Raw genomic sequence first — 27,965 nt, forward strand, 5'->3', positions numbered from 1 at the left:
TTTTACTGATAACATACAATACTTTTAGTAAGACAATAATAAGAGGTGGTTAGTGAGCCTAGGGCCAGAGAGGTGCCACGAACCTCGAGGCACCAGCACTGCCATCTAACCACAGAAGGCACTCGTTTAAGACCTCTCTTTAGAGTGCGTTCTTTTTTTATAAGTGCTATTGAAAAAAAAGGGAGTAATCGAAAGCTGCAAGGGGTTTTTTACTTTCCCGTACTCCTTTTCGTCAGTCATATCTACAAAAAATCGCTGTGTATATGGGAGCCTTCCAGTACTTACTGTAACTTCATCCACACAACTAATAATAACATTAATAATATTTATTTTAACAGGTACATGATGCAACTAATACAGACCACAGCTGACGACAGTGACATACTATGCAGAAAGCCCCTTGTTATGAAGAGAATTTCGGGCAGCTTAAGTTAATTTTGTCTCCAAGATGCGACCCACACCAGTCGATTAAAACCCAGGTACCTATTTTGCTGCTAGGTGAACTGGGATACCATTGGAATGAAGATAATTATCTTAGTAACTATTTGAAATGCATCCTGTACGTTCTTCCTCTTTCGTGGATTTCAGAAGAAAAAAAATTGGGTGGGATCAGGGGGGTTGTGCATATTTATATTTTTGTGACCTGCAAATTATAATTTGCATTGTGTCTGATGGACTTAAAAAGTTTCTGCAGTGTTCCTTAAGTAAGAACCTTGACTAACAATGCTCTCACACTGAACGGTGGTGTTTAACGTAGCAATAAGACCTAAACATAATCTTTGTAAGCACTTTGTGATGGAACCATCAAAGATAATTAACTCGTCCTTTTACCTTTCAAGACATGGGAATATGTCTCAGGAGACAACAAACATACTAGCCAATACGATGCCTACATACGTCGCTGGAAGCATGTTCAGATATTCTCTGCGCCTGTAAACTGTGCTGACGTCGATGGTCGCAAGAAAGCAAAATGAATGGACAGTCTGACTTTTTTTTTGGGGGGGGGATGTTATCCTAGGTAATTTTCACATACATTATTATGTGTACCTATACCTGAATAAACTTATTTTGTATGAAGCAATGTTTAATCTAAACTTGCGCGTTGTGTGAGGCATCATGTGTGTTGAAAACGTCACATATACATGACAAGTCTTCCGACATCCCGTCAAGGCCTTGCTTTCCAGACACCAGACCTGATGTTTCGTACGAGTTTGTGGAGACTTCCCATCTCCTGGAGAATGTATGAGCACATTGCATGTTCATAGAAAAAGCTTTAACATTAAAACAGATAATGATAAACACCTCGGCCGCCTCCCACCAAGGCAGGGTGGCCCGAAAAAGAAAAACTTCTCTCAGTGTGGTAGATAGTGACGTTAAGCTTCTCTCAGTGTGGTAGGTAGTGACGTCAAGCTTCTCCCAGTGTGGTAGGTAGTGACGTCAAGCTTCTCCCAGTGTGGTAGATAGTGACGTCAAGCTTCTCTCAGTGTGGTAGATAGTGACGTCAAGCTTCTCCCAGTGTGGTAGGTAGTGACGTCAAGCTTCTCTCAGTGTGGTAGGTAGTGACGTCAAGCTTCTCCCAGTGTGGTAGGTAGTGACGTCAAGCTTCTCTCAGTATGGTAGGTAGTGATATCATCTTCTCTCACTATGGTAAGTGATGCTTATTATTCCTGGGCAGAGAAACATTATACAACACTACAAATGTCTTGCCCCAATCCACGTAGGTAGGAAGAGTGAGGTAAATGCCCCTAGGCAGAAAGATACTGGCATGATCACGAGGGTAGGAACAGTGACGCCCATCCACGTAGGTAGCAGGAGGACTGACTTGACCTCCAAGGAAGGAGGAGCAGTGACCTGATCTCTCAGGGAGGGAAGTAGTGCCAGGCTACCCACACCTCGACTTGTAGCCTAAAAATATGCACTTGTTATGAAGGACTAGTTACAAGAGGTTACATCTTATCATTATCTTATTTAGCGTGGATAAACTATATATATACTACAATAATAATAATAATAATAATAATAATAATAATAATAATAATAATAATAATAATAATAATAATAATAATAATAATAATAATAATAGTTGCGCTTACAATAAAATATATACGAGAGGGGGGAAGAGGAACGGTCTGATAGAATGGAAGGAACTGTAGTAACAGTAGTGGAAAACTTAAAGAAAAATAATTGCTGAGATGTAGTAATAGTGAAGAAATAGTAGTAGAAGTAGTAGTAGTAGTAGCAGTAGTAGTAGTAGTAGTAGTAGTAGTAGTAGTAGTAGTAGTAGTAGTAGTAGTAGTAGTAGTAGTAGTAGTAGTCACTGCTGCGCTGCTGGGCCACTGCGCCACACACCGCCAGCAGCAAGCTGCTGTTAAGGCTGCTGCTGCTGCTGCTGCTGTTGCTGCTGCTAAGCCATGTGCCTGCTGCTGCTGCTGTTGCTGCTGCTGCTGCCAGCGCAGCTGCTGCTGCTGCTGCTGCTGCCGCTCGTTGCTGGCTGCCGCCGCGCCTGCTGTTGCTGCTGCTGCTGCTGCTGCGCCGCTGCCGCGCGGCTGCTGCTGCTGCTGCTGCCGGCTGCTGCTGGGCTGTTGCTGCTGCCAGCTGGCCACTGCACCTGCTGGCCGCTGCTGCTGCTGCTGCTGGCTGCTGGGCTGTCACGCCTGCTGCTGCCTGCTGCACAGCTGTCAGCTGGGCTGCTGCTGCTGGGCTGCTGCCAGCCGCCAAGGCCAGCCACAGCTGGCTGAGCTGCCGCTGAGCAGCTGCTGCTGCGCGCCGCCACATGCACCGGCTGGGCCTGTTGTTGCTGTTAAGCTGCTGTTGCTGCTGCTGCTGTTAAGCTCGCTGTTGCTGCTGCTGGCTGCTGCTGCTGCTGCTGCTGGCTGCTGCTGGCCGCTGCTGCTGCTGCTGCTGGGCTGGGCTGGCGCGCCGCGCTGCTGCTGCTGCTGCTGCGCCAAGGCGCCGCTGCTGGCCACTGCTGCGCTGCTGCTGCTGGGCTGCTGGGCCGCTGCTGCTGCCTGCTGGGCCAGCTGGGCTGGGCTGGCGCCCGCGCGGCCGCTGCTGGGCCGCCGGGCAGCCAGCCGCGCTGCGCCACACCGCCGCCGGCCGCGCCACCAGGCTGGTCTGCCAGCTGCTGGCTGGGCACGCTGCTGGGCTGGGCTGCCAGCCGCCACCGGCCTGCTGGGCTGGGCGGCTGGCCGCCACGGCCGCTGCGTCTGGGCAGCTTCACGCCACGCCACGGCTGGCTGCAGCACACGCCGCTCAGGCCGCCACGCGCCAGCCTGCTGACACAAAAAGAGCAGAGCAGCAGAAGAAAGAGAAAGTAGCAGCAGGTTACAGGCAGAGCAGCACCAGTATAAGCAGCAGCAGTTGTTACAGCAGCAGCAGCAGCAAAGAGTTGTTGTTACAGCAGCAGAGCAGCAGCTTGTGCCAAGAGCACAGTGAGCAGCAGCAGCAGCAGCAGCAGAGCAGCAGCAGCATACAGCAGCAGCAGCACAGCAGCAGCAGTGAGTGTTACAGCAGCAGCAGCAGAGCACATGTTGTTGTTGCAGCTGCAGGACAGCACTGAGCAGCAGCAGCAGTGAGCAGCAGGACACAGCAGCAGCAGCAGCAGCACAGCAGTACAGCAGTGCCAGCAGCAAGCAGAGCACAGCAGTGTTACAGCAGCAGAGCAAAGAGTGGTGCCATGCTAAGAAACAGCAAGGAAAATGCCATATGGGCAGTAGAAGAGCAGCAGCAAGTACAGCAGCAGCAGCAAATGCAGCAGCAGCAGCCATGTTGCAGGCTGCTGTTGTTATATAAGGCAGCAAGCCTGTTGCTTACAGCACAGCAGCTGGCAGCAGCGCTTACCAGCAGCAGCAGCAGGTGGTACCCAGCAGCAGCAAGCAGCAGCAGCAGCAGCACAAGCAGCACATGAGCAGTGAGCAGCAGCAGCAGCAGCAGCAAGCCGCAGCAGCAGCATAGCAAGAGCAGCAGCAAGCAGCAGCAGCAGCATGCTATGTTGCAGCAGCCACAGCAGCAGCAGCAGCAGCAGCCACAGCAGCAGCATAGCAGCAGCAGCAGCAGCAGCAGTTGCAGCAGCAGCAGCAGCACAGCCATGCAGCAGCTAGCATGTTGCTGGGCAGCAGCACTGCTGGCAGCGCAGCGCAGAGCAGCGTTGCTGGTTACACACAGCACAGCAGTGCAGTTGGCTGGCAGCTACAGCAGCAGCAGCATAAGCCACAGCAGCAGCACTATAGCAGCAGCTGCAGCACACAGCAAGAGCATACAGAGAAAGAAAGCAGCAGCAGCAACCAGCAGCACAGCAATACAGCAGCATGAGCAGGCTGCTGTTGCTACAGTGAGCAGCAGCACAGCTAAGGTTGCAGCAAGAAAGTGTTGTTACGAGCAGCAGCAGCCACAGCAGGCTGTTGTTGCTGTTGTTAGCAGCAGCAGCAGCACAGCTGTTGTTGTTGAGCAGCTAAGTAAGAAGCAGCTGCTGCTGTTGTGAGAAACACAGTGAGTTGTTGTTGTTAGCAGCAGTGTTACACAGCCATATACAGCAGCAGCAGGAGCGTTGTTGTTGTTGCTGTTGTTACACAGCAGCAGCATACAGCTACAGCGAGCATATACAAGCAGCACATACAGAGCATACATATATGTTAGCAGCATGCAGCAGTGTTGTTGCATATGTTATGTTGTTGTAAGTTGAAGAGTGAGCAGGAAAGCAGCCACATAGTGGCAGTAGTGGTAGCAGCAGCAGCAGTGGTAGCAGTGGCAGCAGTAGTAGTAGTAGTAGTAGTAGCAGAGGTCTACTATGTTAACAAGGCAGAAGCTTTACAAAAATTTACAGTAGATGTCGCAGACTGTGACACCTGAGCGCAGGACTCGCACACACGCAGGAGCCATGACTCGACCCCTGCAGCCACATACAGGCGCGTACACACACATTACATACCTTTAAGTACATCCTGAAGCTCAATTGCTTGAAACTCTTCAGCCAGGTCCAAGACCGTCTTGCCTGAAAAGCAAGAATAATTATAATATTGCTAGGCCTAAGACCATTAGGCCTAAGGGGACAATCGCTACGAAAGATGATGGAGGCTCGATCCTCCGTCTAGTAAACACGTCCCCGGTCTTTGACCATTCAAGATGCTGGCCTGTAACAGCTACTGTTACTACGGTTCAAACCTGAGATAATCAAAATGAAGACCATAGAGATTATTCTTCCCCATCCTTGGATCAAACCCGATTACCTTCCAGTTCCCCCATGGCTATTTGATACTTTTAAGCTTTGGGCTTCCCGTGAATATAATAATAATAATAATAATAATAATAATAATAATAATAATAATAATAATAATAATAATAATAATAATAATAATAATAACATAATTTACAAATTACTATTATTGTTATTAACGACACAACTTAATTATATATATATATATATATATATATATATATATATATATATATATATATATATATATATATATATATATATATATATATATATATATATATATATATATGTATATATATTATATATATATATATATATATATATATATATATATATATATATACTATATATATATATATGTATACATATATATATATATATATATATATATATATATATATATATATATATATATATATATACATATATATATATATGTATATATGTATATATGCAGGGTGACCCAAAAAGAAAGAAAATCCCCAAAAAAGAAAATACTTTCATCATCATTCAACACTTTCACCACACTCACACATTATCACTGCTTTTGCAGAGGTGCTCAGAATACAACAGTTTAGAAGCATACACATATAAAGATACACAACATATCCCTCCAAACTGCCAATATCCCAAACTCCTCCTTTAGAGTGCAGGCATTGTACTTCCCATTTCCAGGACTCAAGTCCGACTATATGAAAATAACCGGTTTCCCTGAATCCCTTCACTAAATATTACCCTGCTCACACTCCAACAGATCGTCAGGTCTCAAATACCATTCGTCTCCATTCACTCCTATCGAACACGCTCATGCACGCCTGCTGGACGTCCAAGCCCCTCGCTCACAAAACCTCCCTTACCCCTTCCTTCCAACCTTTTCGAGGACGACCCCTACCCCGCCTTCCTTCCCCTACAGATTTATACACTCTCCATTCTCTCTAAATGACCAAACCATCTCAACAACCCATCTTGATTAATATATATATATATATATATATATATATATATATATATATATATATATATATATATATAATATATATATATATATATATATATATATATATATATATATATATTATATATATATATATATATATATGCAATAAGATCATAGTAAACAGGTGATTTCAGAATATATATATATATATATATATATATATATATATATATATATATATATATATATATATATATATATATATATATATATATATATATATATATATATATATATATATATATATATATATATATATATATATATATGCAATAAGATCACAGTAAACAGGTGATTTCAGAATATGCAAAACAACCACTCTGAAAGAATAGAGAAATTCCAATCGCCTTCGTGACTACTCACATTATCAAGGAACTATGAAAGTAAAGCATCCAAGGAAGCTATATAAGGGGTCTGGCCAGCACCTCACTATCAGATCCCACAACGGTTAAACACCTGACGCGCGCCGACCCAACTTGGATAGGTCCTTTGCACAACTCACCCACAAACTATTCTACCCAAGAAAATTTAAAAATTATTTGTCCAGTGTATTATTAAATTCTTCCCAAATTCTATTAATTATAAATGGAATCTAATTTATATAAACCAAAGGAAATATTCATATTATTGTCAAAACTGCTTTTTATGAACAAGATTCAATTATATTCCTGTCGACCATGGACTTGCTTGATACTACTTTCTCAACTTTTTGAAAATCAATTGGATGGTTAAAATCTCTTACATGAATAAATAGAACATTGGAATCTTGTCCAGTTCTAATGCTATATTTATGTTGTTTTAATCTTAGTTCGAGATTTTTACCAGTTTGACCGTAATAAACTTTATCGCAAATTTTACAAGGAATCTTATAGACACATCCATCAGCATTTTGGGGGGAATTCTTTATCAAAAGTTTTTTTACTGTATCAAGATTTTTGAATACAACTTTAATATTAAAAGTCTTAAGAAGAGAAGGCATATCAACCAAGTTTTCATGGTAAGGGAGAACCAACATATTTTTAGTTGAATAAGGCTGGTTGTCCCTTTTTTGGATTGTAAAAAGTATTTCTAGCAACTTTAAAAGATTTATCAATTACATTTCTTGGGTAAATCATTACCTATTTCATAAATTTTGGATATTTCCTCATCTATGAGCTCAGGACTACAAATTCGTAAAGCTCTCAAAAACATTGATGAGAAAACAGACAGTTTGACTCTATCTTGATGCGAGGAATAATAGTGGACATATGAACAGTTATTTGTAGGTTTTTTGTAAATTTTAAATTTGAATTCATTATTACCCTTAATAATTAAAACATCTAGATTAAAACAACATAAATATAGCATTAGAACTGGACAAGATTCCAATGCTCTATTTATTCATGTAAGAGATTTTAACCATCCAATTGATTTTCAAAAAGTTGAGAAAGTAGTATCAAGCAAGTCCATGGTCGACAGGAATATAATTGAATCTTGTTTCATAAAAAGCAGTTTTGACAATAATATGAATATTTCCTTTGGTTTATATAAATTAGATCCATTTATAATTAATAGAATTTGGGAAGAATTTAATAATACACTGGACAAATAATTTTTAAATTTTCTTGGGTAGAATAGTTTGTGGGTGAGTTGTGCAAAGGACCTATCCAAGTTGGCTCGCCGCGCGTCAGGTGTTTAACCGTTGTGGGATCTGATAGTGAGGTGCTGGCCAGACCCCTTATATAGCTTCCTTGGATGCTTTACTTTCATAGTTCCTTGATAATGTGAGTAGTCACGAAAGCGCTTGGAATTTCTCTATTCTTTCAGAGTGGTTGTTTTGCATATATATATATATATATATATATATATATATATATATATATATATATATATATCTACACAAATCCACAAATGAGTCTGTAATCTCTCTCTCTCTCTCTCTCTCTCTCTCTCTCTCTCTCTCTCTCTCTCTCTCTCTCTCTCTCTCTCTCACCTGAATTATCAGTGATGGTAACATCAGGACAACTGGTTAACAGTTCCATCATCATGGTCACCTTGGTGGCAGTGGTCTTGGACGAGGCCCTGGGAGAGCCTGTTTTCCACTCTCCCTTCCTCCTCACCACACAATAGTGGAGCGGTGTTCTTCCTACAGTGGGAAGGGACATCTTAATGCGGCACTCGCACCCTAACCGAAGATTAAACCAGATATTCTACATATGCTTTGTTTACAAGCGGTTAGTAGCGTCTGCAGGTCGCAGTATGGGGGAAAGGAAGTCTACGTTAAGAGGGGCACTCACGGCATTAGATTTTGATTAGATATTGCCACAGAAGTGGCTAGTTTATTGTGGATTTTATAGCCATCCTGTGGAAAGTAGCACAAGAGCATATGGATACACGAAAGTCCTATAGGAACTAGGTCACAAAAGGGCTAACAGGAGTATATCTGGCATGATGCTTCATTAATATACATATTTATCTGTTTCTGAAATCTAAATATTGACTGCAAAAAATACAGTAAGTTTCGTTTTACCCACCTGATCGAAACGTCATCTACTTTCATCACCATTTTGTGGGTTAGATGATATATGATAACTGGACTAACTGATTTTGTTAATAATAATAATAATAAGAATAAGAATAATAATAATAATAATAATAATAATAATAATAATAATAATAATAATAATAATAATAATAATAATAATAATAATAATACATTATTTAGCTTACAAACCAAGTTATTACATTTTTGAAAGTTAACGAATAAATGTAAAAATTCTAAGCATTGATTAAATATACAAACGAAACCACATGAAAAATAACACAGAAAATAGAAAGTCGTGTATAAAGAGAGCTTTAGTGATGGGTCGAAACGTACACAATGTCTTATTTAATGATCTGTTGTGACAGCGTACTGCCTAGAGAACGTTTCGCTCTTCGTAGAGAGAAACGTTGCCCCAGTGTAGGTTTCTTCTTGCTATATGTCTCTCTGTCTTCATTCTTGTAAACAGCAATATATTTCGCCCTATGGCTGAAGTTCTCAATATACACGACTTTATTTTTCTATTTTTCATACCCCTTTTTATCTTGCGTCTTTTTTTTTTGCGTGTGGGATCGCTTGTTTCCTCATGAGAGGCAACATAAAGAGTACTATACGTAAAGTAGTGAAATTACCGAAGGAGTCTTGGACGTTGACGAGAGCGCGGTGGTTCAGTAACGCCTTGACGATCTCTGCATGACGGTAGTACACAGCCTTGTGCAGCGCTGTAAACCCTGCCGGTGAAGGTGGTTAGGAAGGATAGTACACAGCCTTGCGCAGAGCTGTAAACTCTACCGGTGAAGAGGTGGTTAGGAAGGATAATACACAGCCTAGTGAAGCGTTGTGAAAGGACAGTCAGGAAGCTACTATCATGACTTGACTGAGTTTACACTGAATGTCTCGACCCGGCTACGGCTCCAGCCATAGCTTGGTACGAGATTATCAAAAGTTCCAGCAGCGGATCATCATGTGACTCGCGTCGGAAAACACTTGTCCAATATCCTGTCAAATCTTACCTAACCTAACGTAACTATGGTATGAGTGGGAATGTTGGGCCATGCTTCCTTACACTTGCTGTCCCTGTTAACCTAGCAGCAGTAAGTAGGTACCTAGTTCTTAACCGGCTGATGTAGGTCGCATCCCGGGGTACGAGGATCAAAGGGCCCCTTCCCCCGTGGAAATTAACTTCACCTACTTTCTTGGATTATCCTGGATTATTAACCTTCAAGGTTAATAATCCAGATAATATTTGCGTCTACCTCCTAACATGAATTGTGTGCAATTAAAATCTAACTTTGTTTATTCTTATCTCAATATGAAAAGAAAAACTTCATTAACATGAAGCCTACACTCGAATTGAGGAAAATACAAGTGCGTCACTTTAGTATCTTCACTGTCGAAACTTTTCGCCTACACAGTAGGTTTCTTCAGTCGACTACAGAGGAAAGAGAGAGAGGGGGGGGAGGCAGAAGCCTACTGTACAGGCAAACTGTTCCCACAATAAAGATACCCAACTGTTTCAGCTGTGTCTTACTTGTCGGTGTTATGTACCATTTACATAATTATTCATTAGAATTACAACTCATATATCATCATCTACATCTACCATGCTCTTCTGGCTCTCTCCACTCTACATCTTCATTCTACTCACCGTCTTTCTCCACTATGTTAGGGTTGGCTAGTGCCTGCAGTAGTATTGGTACCACCCTCACTCTTCCCCACACAGTTGCTACGATCAGCGCAGTCACCCCTGAGACACACCAACACACACAGGGAGTTAAGACGCACGTAAGTTCCTCCGTCTTCTAATAACACATACATTTTTCCACTATAATCTACATTGTTCATAATTCGTAAGGTGAAGTCCAGGATCTTCCCTTAATTCATGGTATAACTAAACAAATCTTTGAGGACAATTGTGTTGCAGAAGTCTGAGACCTCTGCAACACAATTGTCATCGAAGATTTGTTTAGTTATACCATGAATTAATTACAGATCTTTGACTTCACCTTACGAAGCGCACAAAGCAAATGTGATAATAATTATAGACAAGGTGGATTATAGTGGAAAAATGAATGTTATTAGAAGACGGAGGAACTTACGTCCCTCTTAATTAAGACAGGCATTGTGCCAGCATTATAAATAAATACATTTATGAATGTCATCTAAATTACACGAGTAGGAATGGGTATTGGATAACAAAATAATTATAACTAATATCAACAATAAAATGAGCGACTTGAAAAAGTTTATAAATAAAAGAAAACGTAGATATATAAAATTTCAAGTGTTATAAAGTACGTTATTCTATTCACATATTATTCTACTAGGCATCGCATATCACATGACACTATTAAATTACATGGAAGCCTTGTTCTGACGTACCCCAAGACGTCTGGAAGTCAACATCAGCCTTGGCGACCAGCAGAGCTCTGACCATGTCCACGTCGCCAGCTTTGGACGACATGTACAGTGGTGAATACACTGCTCAGCAACAACAGCAGCACCGCCAGGAGCACCGCCAGGAGCACCGCCATCACCACAGACACCAATGTAAACATTACGTGAAAACAAATTACGTTAGCAGCGGATAACATATGCCTAAATATTTGACTCTTAGTCACGGCGTGTTCTATATATATCTGTTAACTTCACACGCAGAATAAACCAATGCTCTCTCCCTGTCTCACTGATATATGTAAATAAAGGCTTTTCATTTTCTACCCTCGACTCATACACCTAGAAAATAAAAAATAACCCTTAATCTAGATAGAATTAGATAGCTCTTATCAGCAGACAACCTCGTTGTGGACTCCCAAATCCTCTGCAATCTGACTTTCCCATGTAAATATTACACGTACAATAAAGTGATACCTGCACCTGGCAGAGACATATTTCAACAGGTATTCCCTGGTACTCACGAGTGTCAGGCATTGCCACATTAGGATTGGCACCTTTCTCCAGCAGCATTTTGACCACGTCAGGGTAGCCGTTCCAGGTTCCGATCAGTAGCGGCGTCATACCTGCCCACCGAGACCACAGTGAGAAGAAAACAATACTGGGAAGTCTTAATTAAAACTAAACGATGTACTGCCGAAACAGCGAAGCGAAAACACACTCTGCAGACTCGGCGCACAGGAGCAACAATTGGGTATGTTTATTTGTTCAAAAGCTTCGCCTTCTCGGCAGGCTTCCTCAGTGGAATATAAAGGTGATTTCATGCTGTCGGCAGTGGAGGAAGTGCCTCATTCACTTCCTTGACCGCACTGCGTGTCTCGAGTAACACGATGCAAAACAAAACGTCGTGCCAATCAAAACGTGCTCTGCAAAGGGTGTCTTGTCTTCACTGAGAGGCTTCCTTCCCCCCCCCCCGGGTCTGAAGTAACATTCAACATACAGGTCAACATGAACAGTGTTAATTCCACAACATACACTTGCGACACAACATAGCAGATTTTCCATACATATATATATATATATATATATATATATATATATATATATATATATATATATATATATTTCACAACGTCAGGCGCCTACCTGTGGTGGTCATAACGTCAGGTGCGGCTCCCAGGTCCAGTACATGCTTCAGCGTCTTCAAGGCTCCCTTCTCAGCCAGTAGGTATACCACCGTGTACACTGGAGGGATATACAGCACTTAGTACAACGTTTACACTGGAGGGATATACAGCACTTAGTACAACGTTTACACTGGAGGGATATACAGCACTTAGTACAACGTTTACACTGGAGGGATACACAGCACTTACTACAATGTTTACACTGGAGGGATGCACAGCACTTACTACAATGTTTACACTGGAGGGATACACAGCACTTACTACAATGTTTACACTGGAGGGATACACAGCACTTACTACAATGTTTACACTGGAGGGATACACAGCACTTAGTTATAATAGGAGGCAGGTAACGACGGTTCCTTGATGTCTGTCAAGTTCTGTGACAGACAGCAATTAGTGACATTTTGCTGACAAGACGTTTTGCCCATCAGAGATTTTATCATTTCGTGAGAATTATGTCCCCAGTGGGCAAAACGTTCTCTCAATATAATGCCAAAAATGGCATTTTGTTTGTTATTAACGTATTTGTTCGTATAATAATCGCGAACAAGCGATAAAAGATACAAGACAACTACGGGGGGGGGAGTGAGTTAAATGATAGCCCTAGGCCTTTCGTGTTGCAATCAACACATCATCAGGCGCTTACAGTGTTGCAGGAATAGAGCACAACTAACACATCATCAGTACCTGGTGATGTGTTGGTTGCAACACGAAAGGCCTTGATCCATTATTCAAACCCCTCCCCCTGTGGTTCTTTAAATACTTGTTGGTGTATAAAAGCAACGACGTACCTACTTTTATTCAACTGCATCGACCCGTACTGACCTCACATTCCCCAGGCACTGTACGACCCGTATTGCGCTTCCCCATTGAATGTAATGATGGTGTTAGGTCATCTCTAGCCAATAGTGAGTACTGGATATTTACCAATCCTGCTGGAGAGAGAGAGAGAGAGAGAGAGACGTCTTGTCCAGGTGTTGGAGAAGGAAAGACGTCTTGTACAGGTGTTGGAGAGAGAGAGAGAGGTCTTGTCCAGGTGCTGGAGAGAGAGAGAGAGACGTGTTGTCCAGGTGTTGGAGAGGGAGAGACGTCTTGTCCAGGTGTTGGAGGAGAGACGTCTTGTACAGGTGTTGGAGAGGGAAAGACGTCTTTTCCAGGCGTTGGAGGAGAGACGTCTTGTACAGGTGTTGGAGAGAGAGAGATAGAGAGGTCTTGTCCAGGTGTTGGAGAGAGAGAGAAAGACGTGTTGTCCAGGTGTTGAAGAGGGAGAGACGTCTTTTCCAGGTGTTGGAGAAGGAGAGACGTCTTGTACAGGCGTTGGAGAGAGAGAGAAAGAGAGAAGGGTCTTGTCCAGGTGTTGAAGAAGGAGAGACGTTTTGTTCGGGTGTTGGAGAGAGGGAGAGACGTCTTGTCAGGGTGTTGGAGAAGGAGAAACATCTTGACCAGGACGTACTCGCTCTGCTGGTGTGGTTGACATCCGAACCAGCATTCACAAGAACCTCCACCACCTCAGTGTGATTCTTCTCAGCCGCCAGCATCATAGCAGTGAACCCCTTACGCAGTCCTGTGCGTGGTTAAAAAAAATAATGTCTGCATCGATCTAAATATCGTGAAATATATCAGTATCTGGAGCACTGATATATTCCACAATATTATAATGAAAATTATTATTATCATTATTATTATTATTATTATTATTATTATTATTATTATTATTATTATTATTATTATTATGTGATAAAACTCATATCATTTGTAAGGAGACAGGTGAAGCCAGAATAGGAGACAGGAGAGGAGATAATAGGAGACATGAGAGATGAGACAGTATAGGAGACAGGAGACAGTAGAAGAGACAGGATAGGAGACAGGATAGGAGACAGAATAGGAGACACGAGAGATGAGACAGTATAAGAGGCAGTAGAAGAGACAGGATAGGAGACACGGGAAAGGAGACAGGATAGGATACAGTAGAGGAGACAGGAGGTTTACCTTGACTGTCAGTGTAGGCCATAAGGTAGGATCTCTCAGGCAGATGAAGAAGAGTATGGACGCGGTGCAGGTGACCCGCCTCAGCAGCGTACAGCAACCAGTTACCTACCCATGATAACCTCCTTTCATTCCCTTGAAGATATTACCTTTTATTGGAACGACGTCTTTCTCAGGGGAAACGACGTCTTTCTCAGGGGGAAGAACTTAACGAAACTCTAACTTAAGGGAAAATGTCGTTCCTGTTCACGAATAACTCACACTTTCTTTATTTTTAAATTTTCTCTAGAATTTACTGAATTTACGTATATAACTGAAACATAAACAGTAGGTATAAGGTATAAGAATAGAGGATTGCTACAGTAGTCACTCTGGCCCTTATCAGGCAGGTGCTAGTTTCCTTAGTCGGTGAGAGAAGGGAGCAGGTGGCAGAGTACTGACCATTGCAAATGTTCCTTTTCCTGGCTGGCAGACTGGAAATGTTTTGACAGGGGTCAGGGATGTCGTCGCTAACTGCATCTGCTACACCTGCCATCATCACCATCACTGCTGCCACCATCACCACTGCCACCACTGTTAATCCACACTGCCCCCTACTGTCCACCATGCTGAACGTACAGAGTGCCTGCAGCGTCCACACACTTGTATCCTGTTACAGGTATAAGCACGGTGTGAGTATGTCAATAGGATACATGCAGGATTAAAAATACGTACATTCTGTCTTAGAAAACAATATCCAGCGAATTACATATTATATTTACTTCACCTTCGGCATTTTTTATCAAGTTATGTCCCGTAGGTCGGTTGGGCGGGACGGGTAAAAACGTTAGGGCGTGTTTTCTTAAGATATCTGCTATTCCTGTTCCCCTAGTAATAAAATAAGTACCTGAGTGTTAGTCGACTAGTGGAGGTCGCATCCTGGGGGACAAAATTGACCTAATTTGCCCTAAATGCTCTGCATAACAAGGGGCTTTCTATATCGTAATATGTCATTAATGTCAGCTTTGGTCTGTATAAGTTGAATCATGTAATTGTAGATAATATTATTATTATTATTATTATTATTATTATTATTACTATTATTATTATTATTATTATTATTATTATTATTATTATTATTATTATTATTATTATTATTATTATTATTATCTTCATACCACGGGCTGATTTCAATGCTTTCCTGGCGATGCACGGTATTGTCGTTGTACACTGACGGCGCATGCGTGCACCTGCGTCGTGCACACTGAGGGCGGGTGCGTGCACCTGCGTCGTGCACACTGAGGGCGGGTGCGTGCACCTGCGTCGTGCACACTGAGGGCGGGTGCGTGCACCTGCGTCGTGCACACAGAGAGGGGTGTCAACAAGGTCGACCTTCCAATACTAATGTCAGGTACTCACGGCTTTGTTGTGGCCGGATGTCCTCTAACCACTGTAATAAACAGAGACATTTCTCATATTTAACTTCCTCTTCTTTATCTCTCCGTGTATACACAGTGTATATACACCACTCAATGTATATTATACACTGAGAGGTAATCCCTTTGCAGAGGAATTACTTTAATCCATTTTTAAAGGGAATTAAGTACTCTTTTAAAAGGGATTACAGTATTCTTGACTGGTAATGAGCAAGTTCCTGCCAATATTCCAGTAAATACCCATTATCCTACTTCCAGGTAAACTCCAATTATATTTAATGTTTGGTTCAATGTTATATTCTTGATGAATATAGGAAATACAGTCAACTCTCTTATAAATCTCCTGCATATAATGCGATTTTTTTGGTAAATACGTCTGAAAAAGTACATTCAAAATAAAATAGCAAGTGAAAGGCCTTCATAATAAATAATATTCAATCTTTTCTTGAAAAAAAATGCAAAAAAAAGTAGTACTGAATTGATTAGGTTCATAAAAAGGCTTATTATTGAAGCTAAAGTCAGTTGTGGGGCGCAGCTTTCAGTGGATTAACTGATTTGCTGTACTTAATGTTTTAAGTGAGTTGTAATCGGGGAATGAATGATCGTTGATGGATTGTCTGAGAGTGAAACTGCCGATTGGTGGCCGTCCTGTGGTGTAATGGCCGTTTTTTTTGGAACGTCCGTGAAAATGGATCAGGTCTGGGACCGAGACTTTTTGGTCTTGTACATAAACAAAGGAAGGTTCGCCTACAAATGTCTGGTGATGAAGGTTTGCTGAGGTGACAGCAGCGCCGAGTAGGCCAGACCGAAGCGACAAATTAGTTGCCTTACAGGAGAGTATACTTTGTTTTATTGTAGCAATGGTTTAGAAAAACTGACGAGTAGATGAATAAAACAAATGTGAAACACCTGGATTTGTTTACTGTGTAGACGTTTAGCCAAGCCAGTGGCTTTATCAATCCAGTAACTATACCCCGTTCAGAATTTGAATTGTGGGTAGAGGCAGTCCAAGAGAGTGGTGCATACTATAGATGAGAGCAAAGTTGGGAGTTATATAGAGTTTTTTCCAGTCTATGTTATGCTTTGTTTACATGATTTAACCATTATTGTTCATAGTCACTGCAGGGTCAAATTTCATCGCAAGGTTACCAGGTTCACCGCTGGGTGGAAAGACTTCCTTCTGTCATTATGCCAACTGTTGTACTGACATCATGCTGTGTAGAGAACATCATTTCTGTCATCATGCCAACTCTCGTACTGACATCATGCTGTGTAGAGAACATCATTTCTGTCATCATGCCAACTCTCGTACTGACATCATGCTGTGTAGAGAACATCATTTCTGTCATCATGCCAACTCTCGTACTGACATCATGCTGTGTAGAGAACATCATTTCTGGCATCATGCCAACTCTCGTACTGACATCATGCTGTGTAGAGAACATCATTTCTGTCATCATGCCAACTCTCGTACTGACATCATGCTGTGTAGAGAACATCATTTCTGTCATCATGCCAACTCTCGTACTGACATCATGCTGTGTAGAGAACATCATTTCTGTCATCATGCCAACTCTCGTACTGACATCATGCTGTCTAGAGAACATCATTTGTGTTCTATAAGAAGGAAATCCAGCCTGCCATCGGTAGCCCTAGGCAAATATAGCTATAAGATAAGCATTAATGTGCGTGAGGTGAGTGGGTGTCTCTACTGTACAAGCATATTTTAGAGTGAAATCATGTGTGTTGACACGGGGCTTCGGGAACCAAGTGAAGTGGGATTGTGAAGTGTGCATTCTTAGTATGGGATCAAACATACTTTCTTCTTGACTCACGAAATTGTAATGACACGATTGCAAACAAACCATACCACGGGTGGGGTTTGAACCCGCGGTCAGAGAGTCTCAAAACTCCAGACCGTCGCGTTAGCCACTGCATTTGTGGTCACAGTGGTACCTATGCTAACCTTTCTATGGTGTAGAAATATACCTAGTTGGATGAAACTTATTGTGACTAGTTGGCCCAGTGGTTAACGCGGTTTGGAGTTTTGAGACTCTCTGACCGCTGGTTCAAACCCCACCCTTGGTATGGTTTACTTTCTTCTTAATTCAATGATATCGCATGAGTGGATCACAGACCATCCTCCGCCCTTAGAGAACGACCTTGAAGGTAATCCCTTGGAAGGTGTAGGTATAAGTTGAGTTTTTGTGCTTATGGTCTTGCCAAGAGAGCGGGGGTGTCCTACCCTGCTTACATGCACATATATTGTACGAAGCAACTTTGTGACCGGTACCACATAGTGGGGAGGTTCTTACAGTGACTGGTGCCACATAATGAGGAGGTTCTTACAGTAACTGGTGTCACTTAGTGGCGAGGTTCTTACGGTGACTGGTGCCACATAATGAGGAGGTTCTTACAGTAACTGGTGCCACATAGTGGCGAGATTCTTACAGTGACTGGTGCCACATGGTGGCGAGGTTCTTACAGTGACTGGTGCCACATAGTGGAGAGGTTCTTACAGTAACTGGTGCCACATAGTGGGGAGGTTCTTACAGTAACTGGTGCCACGTAATGGGGAGGTTCTTACAGTGACTGGTGCCACATAGTGGGGAGGTTCTTATAGTGGCTGGTGCCACATAGTGGCGAGGTTCTTACAGTGACTGGTGCCACATAGAGGAGAGGTTCATCCATTTAGTAGTGCCACATAGTTTAGAGATTCAGTAATATCTTCCAAAACATTCAGCAACACTTTCTAAACCCATGCTGACTAACTGTCAGACACTGCAACTTCCTGGGATCTTAATACTTGGGAATTCTTCGCTTGCCTAACCCTTGGGCACGACCTACTTCCACACTGAACAAACGTGACACCACCTACGACTGCTGCACCTCTCCTGCCTACGGTTTATAAGCTCCTTCTCCGCACTTATGCCGTATTCTATTCAAGACTGATGGACTGACCACATCGACTCAAGGCTGAGAGACTGATTACCTCATTCTCCTCCTGTTCTTCAAGATTCTCCTATGTATGGACTGATGAAGCCACTGTGTGGCGAAACGTTTCCTCAATAAGATACCCAAGAGTTGCACATGTGTCTAATTTATCAACGTGTCGGTTCTCTGAACCATCGTTCTACAATTCTACCATACTGACTAACACGCAGTAGCAGGTGGAAAAAAATTGTTGAGAGTAAGGTTATTTGAGATTATTGCCTCAAAAAATTTCCCAGTGACAGACATCAGGAACACAGTTCAGCAACTGACAGCCCTTGCTCGACTCTTCCTTTTGAGAACTGAGACCCCAAACCAGTGAAAGGAACTCGGCGAGTACGAATGGGTGACCAGGAATCGATGAGTACAAATCAGTGAGGCCAAATCAGCGAGAAATACAAATCCACCGGCATCATGGTAGTCTGATTGGCCGGTAATACACCTCCGATCCGCTCCATAAACACAGTGTGTAAAAGCGTACAATTCTGGGCGGCCAGCTCTCACGCCGAGTATATCAAGCATACCTCCCATGACATACCATGATACGCTGTCACCACTTCCTGAGTGTGTGTGTGTGTGTGTGTGTGTGTGTGTGTGTGTGTGTGTGTGTGTGTGTGTGTGTGTGTGTGTGTGTGTGTGTGTGTGTGTATGTGTGTGTGTGTTTATTGCTTAGTTGCATTTTGGGGTTTAAAACCTATCGACTACACCAGTTAAGAATATTTTAATACCTAGAATAGGGATTAAACAGAAGAGGGCTTAAGGTAAACTCTATATATATACTGAGAGAAATACTGGTCAGTCTCTCACCAGGGTATACTATCCTTGAGCTACTGACGGAAACATATCTACCAGGATATACTAATAATATACCCTCTAGGCTCCACAAACTGTTGATGAAAGTGATTATATACCCAAGTTATTTTTATATTTATATTTTTTTTACCCGCGTGAGTCACTCAGCGCAAGGAGTGGTGGAGACTCGATCCTATGTCATCTAATGCCAAGTTGATAGGTAAGATATATATATACAATATTTAGATGTCTTTATTCCGAAATGTTTCGTCTAGAGTGTTCCAGATTATGGAACAGAACTCTTCTCTAGGCTGTGGGACTCACCACCTCATAACTACATCTTCGAGGGTGATAGGCTAATTACATCGTCTTTACATCTCTACTGCTTCTATAGTCGACTGAAGAAACCTATTGTGGAGGCGAAACGTTCCGGAATAAAGATACCTAAACTGCTGCACATGTGTCTTATCAACTTGTCGATATTATATACCATTATCATATTCACACGTCCTCTAACAGAGAGACAGGAACTGCACATCTCGAGGCCAATCACTCTCGGCTCACACTCGAAGCGACGTGGGTTTGAATCCTGGGCGAGGCGTGGTAAATAAGCGGGTCTACGTACATCTGTTTTCCCTGTTCACCTAGCTAGCAGTAAATAAATATATAGGAGTCAGTCGGCTGTTGTGAACTTCCCCCTGGCAAAGACGACCTAAGAATCAAGTGAGAAATAATCGACACTGATTGGTTTTGGAGGAGTTCTCCTGTGGCATTCTCCATTAATAATCCCAAGGAAATCTGTTTCTTATGTCAGTGAGGATGCCTGTCAGATTCAGCTAAAGATAAATCGCACTGCCAGGCAGCTCACCGCTGTGTTTCAGGATGAGAACACTAAGTACACCAGCTTTGTATTATTGGCATATAATACCGACTGGTGCACGAATAGACACATAACCAACACTACCTGACCTACCCAGGGCTGGAGGACTCGCTCAAAATAACCCCTTCAGAGTTGGGAGATTGAATACCTTAAAAAGACTTCTTCAGGGTTGAGGGATTGAACACTTCAAAATGACTCTTTTTCGACGCTAAGAGACTGAACTCCACATTATTATTATTATTATTATTATTATAATCAAAAAGAAGCGCTAAGCCACAAGGACTATACAGCTGAACTCCACAAAATATAAATTTTTATGACTGGGAGACGACTGAGCACCTCTAACTTGGTTCTCCACTTCTACCACTGTCTTCAGTTTAAATGTCGCCTCTGTATTCGCCCAAAGTTATCTGCTGTGGAGGCGAAATATCTCGACAACAAAGATATCCAAGTGTTACACATGTATCTTATTTATGAATCAGCACGAACACACAGATCTAAGCAGGACTCAGCCAGGAGCAACACAAGTGCTTCAAATGGTCTTGTCATCATGCAGTACCAAGCATGACTTAGGACAAAGACCACTGTGTCTCCTCACACATTCAGGAAGCATTACCATTCATATTTACTGAAGGAAGGTTTTGTCTAAGTCGCTTTATATTGACGAGACAAAGCCAACTGTATATATATATATATATATATATATATATATATATATATATATATATATATATATATATATATATATATATATATATATATATATATATATATATATATATAATATAGGGGGTGGTAGGAGAAAATTCTCAAACAGCTTCAGGGAGAATCTTGAGTTTTCCCTGAAGCAAGTTTATTCTTTTCTCTGAGGATGAGGGTCCCCATGACAGTTCTAAAGGTGGTACCTCCCTATATTTATATATATATATATATATAAATATATATATATATATATATATATATATATATATATATATATATATATATATATATATATATATATATATATATATATATATATATGCAAAACAACCACTCTGAAAGAATAGAGAAATTCCAAGCGCTTTCGTGACTACTCACATTATCAAGGAACATAGTTCCTTGATAATGTGAGTAGTCACGAAAGCCCTTGGAATTTCTCTATTCTTTCAGAGTGGTTGTTTTGCATATTCTGAAATCACCTGTTTACTGTGATCTTATTGCATATATATATATATATATATATATATATATATATATATATATATATATATATATATATATATATATATATATATATATATATATATATATATATATGTGTGTGTGTGTGTGTGTGTGTGTACTCACCTAATTGTACTCACCTAACTGTGGTTGCAGGGGTCGAGACTCAGCTCCTGGCCCCGCCTCTTCACTGATCGCTGCTAGGTCCTCTCCCTCTCTGCTATGTATGGTTCCTGCCTCCACTACGTCACTTGCTAGGCTATTCCACTTCCTGACGACTCTATGACTGAAGAAATACTTCCTCACGTCCCTGTGATTCGTCTGAGTCTTCAGCTTCCAGTTGTGACCCCTTGTTTCTGTGTCCCCTCTCTGGAACATCCTATCTCTGTCCACCTTGTCTATTCCCCGCAGTATCTTGTATGTCGTTATCATGTCTCCCCTGACCCTTCTGTCCTCCAGTGTCGTCAGTCCGATTTCCCTCAACCTTTCCTCGTACGACATTCCCCTGAGCTCTGGGACTAGCCTTGTTGCAAACCTTTGTACTTTCTCTAACTTCTTGACGTGCTTGACCAGGTGTGGGTTCCAGACTGGTGCTGCATACTCCAGTATGGGCCTAACATACACAGTGTACAGTGTCTTGAACGATTCCTTATTAAGGTATCGGAACGCTATTCTCAGGTTTGCAAGGCGCCCGTATGCTGCAGCGGTTATTTGGTTGATGTGTGCCTCCGGTGACGTGCTCGGTGTTATGGTCACCCCAAGGTCTTTCTCCCTGAGTGAGGTCTGTAGTCTTTGTCCACCTAGCCTATACTCTGTCTGCGGTCTTCTTTGCCCCTCTCCAATCTGTGTGTGTGTGTGTGTGTGTGTGTGTGTGTGTCTGTCTGTCTGTGTGTGTCTGTGTCTGTATGTGTGTGTCTGTGTGTCTGTGTGTGTGTATGTGTGTATAGATGCATATAATCTCGTAGGACCTGCCTAGGATATTATACCTAATCTTACATTCTTTTACCACAGATTTAAAAACTCACCTTCTCAAAAAAAAAAAAAACAGATCAGCCCTTTCATTACGACCGAAAAAAAAATCCTCATTATGTTCCCTAAGGCGAGGCATCACTAGAGAAGCTGTGAACGTTACAGGAGATTCGTGCAGCCTTGCTGGGTGGTGTCAGGTCCCAGAAAATACTTGATACCCCAGCCTCGGCGATCCTTGCATCCTGCCAAGTTTGTTCCCTTCCTGGGAAGGCATCTCTAGCTATCTCATCATCTCCCTTTCCCCTCACCACACACGCACACGTATTTTCCTGTGTTTTTACCAGCACGAACAATCACAACATTGTAATTTGTAATAAACAATAGTATTTTAGACCTCAAATAGTATCTCCAGTATGCAAGTATGATGTAACGTCACCTGTTTAGCCGTCTGTCCGACGCTTTCTCTCCTGGCAGCTGCCCCCCTTTTTTTATTATTGGCCAAAATTAGATGACCCCGTGTTGATTCAGTTTCCCCGAGTTATATTACGTTTTACAAGGTCAGAACAACAAGATTGTTTCTGTACACGTTCATGAGAGACATGAGGCGCTGTCTGTTAGTCTCCATCACACGGACTTGATCTCCTGTCATATGCACCACAAAACCGCACTTAGGAGAGGAATTTTATGACGACGTTTCGCTCCGTCGTAACCACTATCAAGTCAGAGTTTTGAAAATTTGTCTTATTTTCTCGTCACAGACATGAGGTAATGAAATCTGTCAGCCTGAACTGGGAGCATATCGATAAGGGCAACTTCAAACTTGCCATTACAGGTTCAGTTGTTGCGGAAGCTTTACGAAGGTTTCCTTTAGCAATCACGAATAGGCTGATTGATCAGAGGCTGGACCCCGATTAACAGACGATGGATTAACCCTTCGCTGCTCTTTACGCTAACATACAAATGCAGGTTTCCTTTACGATAACACAAACACAGACTTTCTTTCCGGAGCTGAGTTTACATATCAAGTGTCTTATTTTTGGTAAACCAAATCAAATGGTTTTAGAAGTCTACATCGTAGTCTACGTAGAGTAAATGGCAGATACCATATAAATATTTGGCATTGGTTACCTGTGAAAACATTAATTTAAAGGTCAGTTAATGGAGTTATTTCTGTCTCACGCTGATGGTGGTTCTTCGTCTTGGCAAAACTTACTGTGTTCACCTGTTTGTGGTCGAGTCACAGCTCCTGCCCCCCGCCTCTTCGGTAGTTGCTACTAGGGCCACTCTCCCTACTCTAACAGCCTTATCGTACCTGCCACCTTTGTTACAGCGTCCCACGTTACTGTGCTGTGTATAAATGCGTCGTACATGCTACTGTATCGTTTACTACCAATGCGTCGTACGTAATAGTGCGTTGTGTACTGTATCAGGGATGCATAGGTGGAACACAGGAAATATTTGCCAGACACGCATTCACTTCACTCCTTCTCTCCCCTTACTCCTTCATTCTCTTACTTCCTCTTCTCCTCTGCTTCCTCTCCCACATTCTCTTCCCCACTCCCTCCCATTCACACCCTCACCCATTATGGGTACAATGATTAACATGGGTATTAAATGTTTGGGAGCATTGAGGTGACTCGGTGGCCTGGTGGCTAAAGCTCCCGCCTCACACACGGAGGGCCCGGGTTCGATTCCCGGCGGGTGGAAAACATTTCGACACGTTTCCTTACACTTGTTGTCCTGTTCACCTAGCAGCAAATAGGTACCTGGGTGTGGGTCGCATCCTGGGGGACAAGATTAAGGTAACCCCAATGGAAATAAGTTAGCCAGTCCTCGATGGCGCACTGACTTTCTTGGGTTATCCTGGGTGGCTAACCCTCATGGGTTAAAAATCCGAACGAAATCTTATCTTATCTTATCTTAAAGATAAAAGCAAGAGGAGGTGTACTACACTTCGGCCATTACAATGAATCTCAGTGTACAAAAACAGAGATCAGTTGCAAAAAAAAAAATTGCCCAATTTCGGTGCTAGAAATTTTAATACAATACCAAAAATCATAATTTTTGCAACTAGAGTGTGCCTTTCAGACAGCACCTTCGTGAACTTGTGCTGGTTAATCCGCAAATTACGCGAAAGACGAAGACATAATGAAGGAGTTTAGAAGGGTGACCCCTCAAGGAAGGTCCCTTGATGCTGGTGAGGGGCTCTTGATCTAGGGACTTGAATCTGTGCTCCAGTTCCCCGAATTAAGCCCCCCTACAGGCACTGTATAATCCTGCGGGTTTAGCGCTTCCCCGTAATAATAATAATAATAATAATCAGAAGGGAGACAAATCTTTGCAAACAAGATATTGCGATTTATGGCATTTTTTGGTGAAGACGTTTCGCTCACTAGGGACTGTATCGATTCGCAAATTGATAAAGTCTCGGGTGGGCGAAACGTCTTCACAATAAGTTGCCATAATGCACACTGTGTGTATTATTCACATAATATCGGTCTACTTAACCATTGTATTACCAAGGGTAACATATTTAGTATTTTCACAGACTTTTTAAACTCTGTGAAGACAGACTCAGAGCACTAATACTTTTTAAATAAAAAATTTAGGAATATAGAGGAATAAGAAATGACCTCATTTATACCTGGAGTATACCAGGAGAGAGTTATGGGGGCCAACTCCCCTGCGGCCCGGTCTGTGACCAGGCCTCACTCATGGTGGATCAGGGCCTGATCAAATATCTTCTAAATATTTAAAAAAAAAATCTATATTACCTGGAGTTTACCTGGATCATATATTCAAAATTATTTTATTTAAAGCGCTATACAGCTCAATGATACGAAGTATGGATTAAAACAAAAAAAAAACTTTGAAGTAGGACCTGCAATGCAAATGTAGCTAAATACTTATTTTATGTACCAACAGTCACAGATTACTGAAACAGACGGCCCTAATATGACGTTAATACAAAGAGGAAAATAAACCAGCACTTTACAAATATGAGATTCAATTACACTACACAACGAGATAAAGTCACTTGATCAAATGAAAATGCTGGCCCACAGATGGCTCCAACTTCATCCTGTTCCCAACTTGTATGTCTCATAACAATAAAAATGCTTTCAAATGAGCTGATGTAGGTAACAGCTCTTAGCTTGCCAATAAAGTTAGGAATCCTTAACCTGTAAATAGCTTGTCAATAAAGCTAGGGATTCTTAACCTTGTCAAACCCTGTGTAAAAAAAAAAAAAAAAATAATCCGCACCTACGAGAGAGAAGCTTATAACGACGTTTCGGTCCTCTCTCCTATGTGCGGTTTGTTTATGTATTGTTCCAGTCACGGTGTTGTGACTTCTTGTTCTTTAGTTACGTGTTCGAAGGCATGCCAATAACCCAAAAATCCTTCTCCGTGAGGCTAGTTATAACTGATGTGGGGAAAATATTATTAAAAATACTTAAATAGTGATCACTGAGACATCGAATCCAGTCCATGAATTACATGCCTTTGCATGAGCCCCTCAGGGTCACCTCTCAGGGATGATGCACTGCGCTGTATGACCCTACTGGGTTTAGTGCTTGGTTTTGTTTATAATAATCCGAGGGATGATGAAAAAACGAACAAGCCATATAGACTAGGTGTGTAGTAGGCTATAATATCCAGGTTTGTGAAAGTACACTATGACGTCCGCGTAACTACCAAATCTTCGCTTAACAACGCATTTCTCAGAACGTATCCCCGTCGTTAAGCGAAACATGGACTCGTACGAAGACAGGAAATCATTTGGATTGTAAATTATACAGTCATGAGTGGGTGGGGCCATAAACCCGGGCGGAGGATTGTCGTGATTCACTTGTACAATGAAATATTGAGTGTGGTGGAGTTGAAGCGTCGCTGATCCATCCCAACACGCAGGTCTCGTGTTGGGTCCCACACTCGGTCGCACCCCGGGGGAAATATTTTATAGTGATGACGGGTTAATATCCCAATAAAATTTTCGTCTTGTCTTTTTGTTGTTGTTCTTCCTCCTTTCTTCTTATATTTCTTCCTCTTTCCTTCTTCTTATCATTATTATTATTGTTTTTCGTCACTGTATACACTATCTCACACTGCTTATATTGCCTCACACAACAAATTTATAACCCCCCCCCCAAAAAAAAAAGCCTGAACGAAGCGGTTTTTTTTTTTTTCTCGAAAAATACATATAGGATTTCCCTAGAAACTGGTAAATAGACTGATGAAAAGAACAGGGCATATATTGTGACGATTTCCCAAAACTATAGGTGGCAGGCCTGTTTCACTGTCAAAAGTTGTTGAAAAAAAAAAATGCTGAGAAAAAACGTTAAATACAAAAAATAAGACACCATTGGATAAAAAAAATATATACTGGCTTCAAAAGTTTTTTATATATCAGAAAATATCTGTGTATTAAATATATCGAGCTCTACGAGAAAAATTCTGTTCCAGAATTAAATGTATTAGCTAACTACATAAAATCTGACCATAAGTGGGTTTTCAAGGATTTTTTTTTTCTTTTCCATGAAAGATTTGAAAACTCTAAAAACATATAGGATGAATACAAAGCAAACTATTGCAACTAATGATGGATTTTTCCCGTTTGCAGATCTAAAAGCAGAGACACTAGCCACTTAAAATTGTCCCCAGGAGGTGATGCCGCCAGCGAGGTACCGCAAGGATGATCACTGGTCTCACTGATCTTTATTTTCTTATATACAGTACATGAGGTATAAGAGATACATGTCTAGTACATACTGTTACGTGTTTGTCACTGATTATAATGCGAAAATCTCATCCAGTTCCTCAGAGCTGGGGCGCGTGCCCAAAATATAGCAGGTATTACCTCTCTGAACAGCAGCACTGAGCCGCTGGAACAGAAAACTAGCTGCCCTTGGATCCCTAGTTATCCTGATGAGTCTTTTGCCTAGCTCCTTAAGGAACTTAGATGTACTCTTTCCCCATGAGCCGAGGGTCTCCGAGCCTGTGGGAACAAACACATAAAGATGGGCAAGTTCTCCATATTTTCTAGACTTTTGGGACTCCCTGAAGCTAGCGGCTGCCCCTCCTTCACTCATAGTCGTTTAATTCTTTGTGAAATACAACACAGTTTATCGTAAAAAAACATAATTTACCCTAGCTAAATTATAGGTATTAAAAAATTATCCATGCGCTGTTTATTTTAGTGATGAAATTTTTGGCTAATATGCCGAAAGTTGCTCAAAGAACAAGTGGAATTTCTAATGGGGAAAAATTGAATTAGGTGAATCATAGGTTTGTGTTGCACTTACTGAGAGGAGAGGAGAGCACTTTATACTGACACCCGTTGAGTGTACCAGCCTGTGTTACTGTGATGCTGCTGTTACCATTACTGCACCACCCCTCACCCACCACCACCAC

The 27,965-nt window shown here is 41.7% G+C and overlaps 1 protein-coding gene across 1 annotated transcript; it reads right to left on the reverse strand.

Moving 5' to 3' along the window:
• Positions 1 to 27,947, reverse strand: LOC128702686 (ankyrin repeat domain-containing protein 29). Its single transcript, XM_053797065.2, has 12 exons — positions 27,857 to 27,947; positions 14,745 to 14,952; positions 14,307 to 14,411; positions 13,771 to 13,881; positions 12,274 to 12,372; positions 11,652 to 11,753; positions 11,116 to 11,214; positions 10,382 to 10,480; positions 9,366 to 9,464; positions 8,185 to 8,337; positions 4,928 to 4,990; positions 1 to 1,905 (listed from the first exon to the last, which is right to left on the reverse strand). The coding sequence occupies exons 2-12, from the start codon at positions 14,908 to 14,910 to the stop codon at positions 1,883 to 1,885; spliced, it is 1,119 nt and encodes a 372-aa protein (XP_053653040.2). The 5' UTR covers positions 14,911 to 14,952; positions 27,857 to 27,947; the 3' UTR covers positions 1 to 1,882.
• Positions 27,948 to 27,965: the final 18 nt, after the last annotated feature.

This window comes from Cherax quadricarinatus, chromosome 37 (assembly GCF_038502225.1).
Source record: "Cherax quadricarinatus isolate ZL_2023a chromosome 37, ASM3850222v1, whole genome shotgun sequence".
NCBI classification, from domain to species: domain Eukaryota; kingdom Metazoa; phylum Arthropoda; class Malacostraca; order Decapoda; family Parastacidae; genus Cherax; species Cherax quadricarinatus.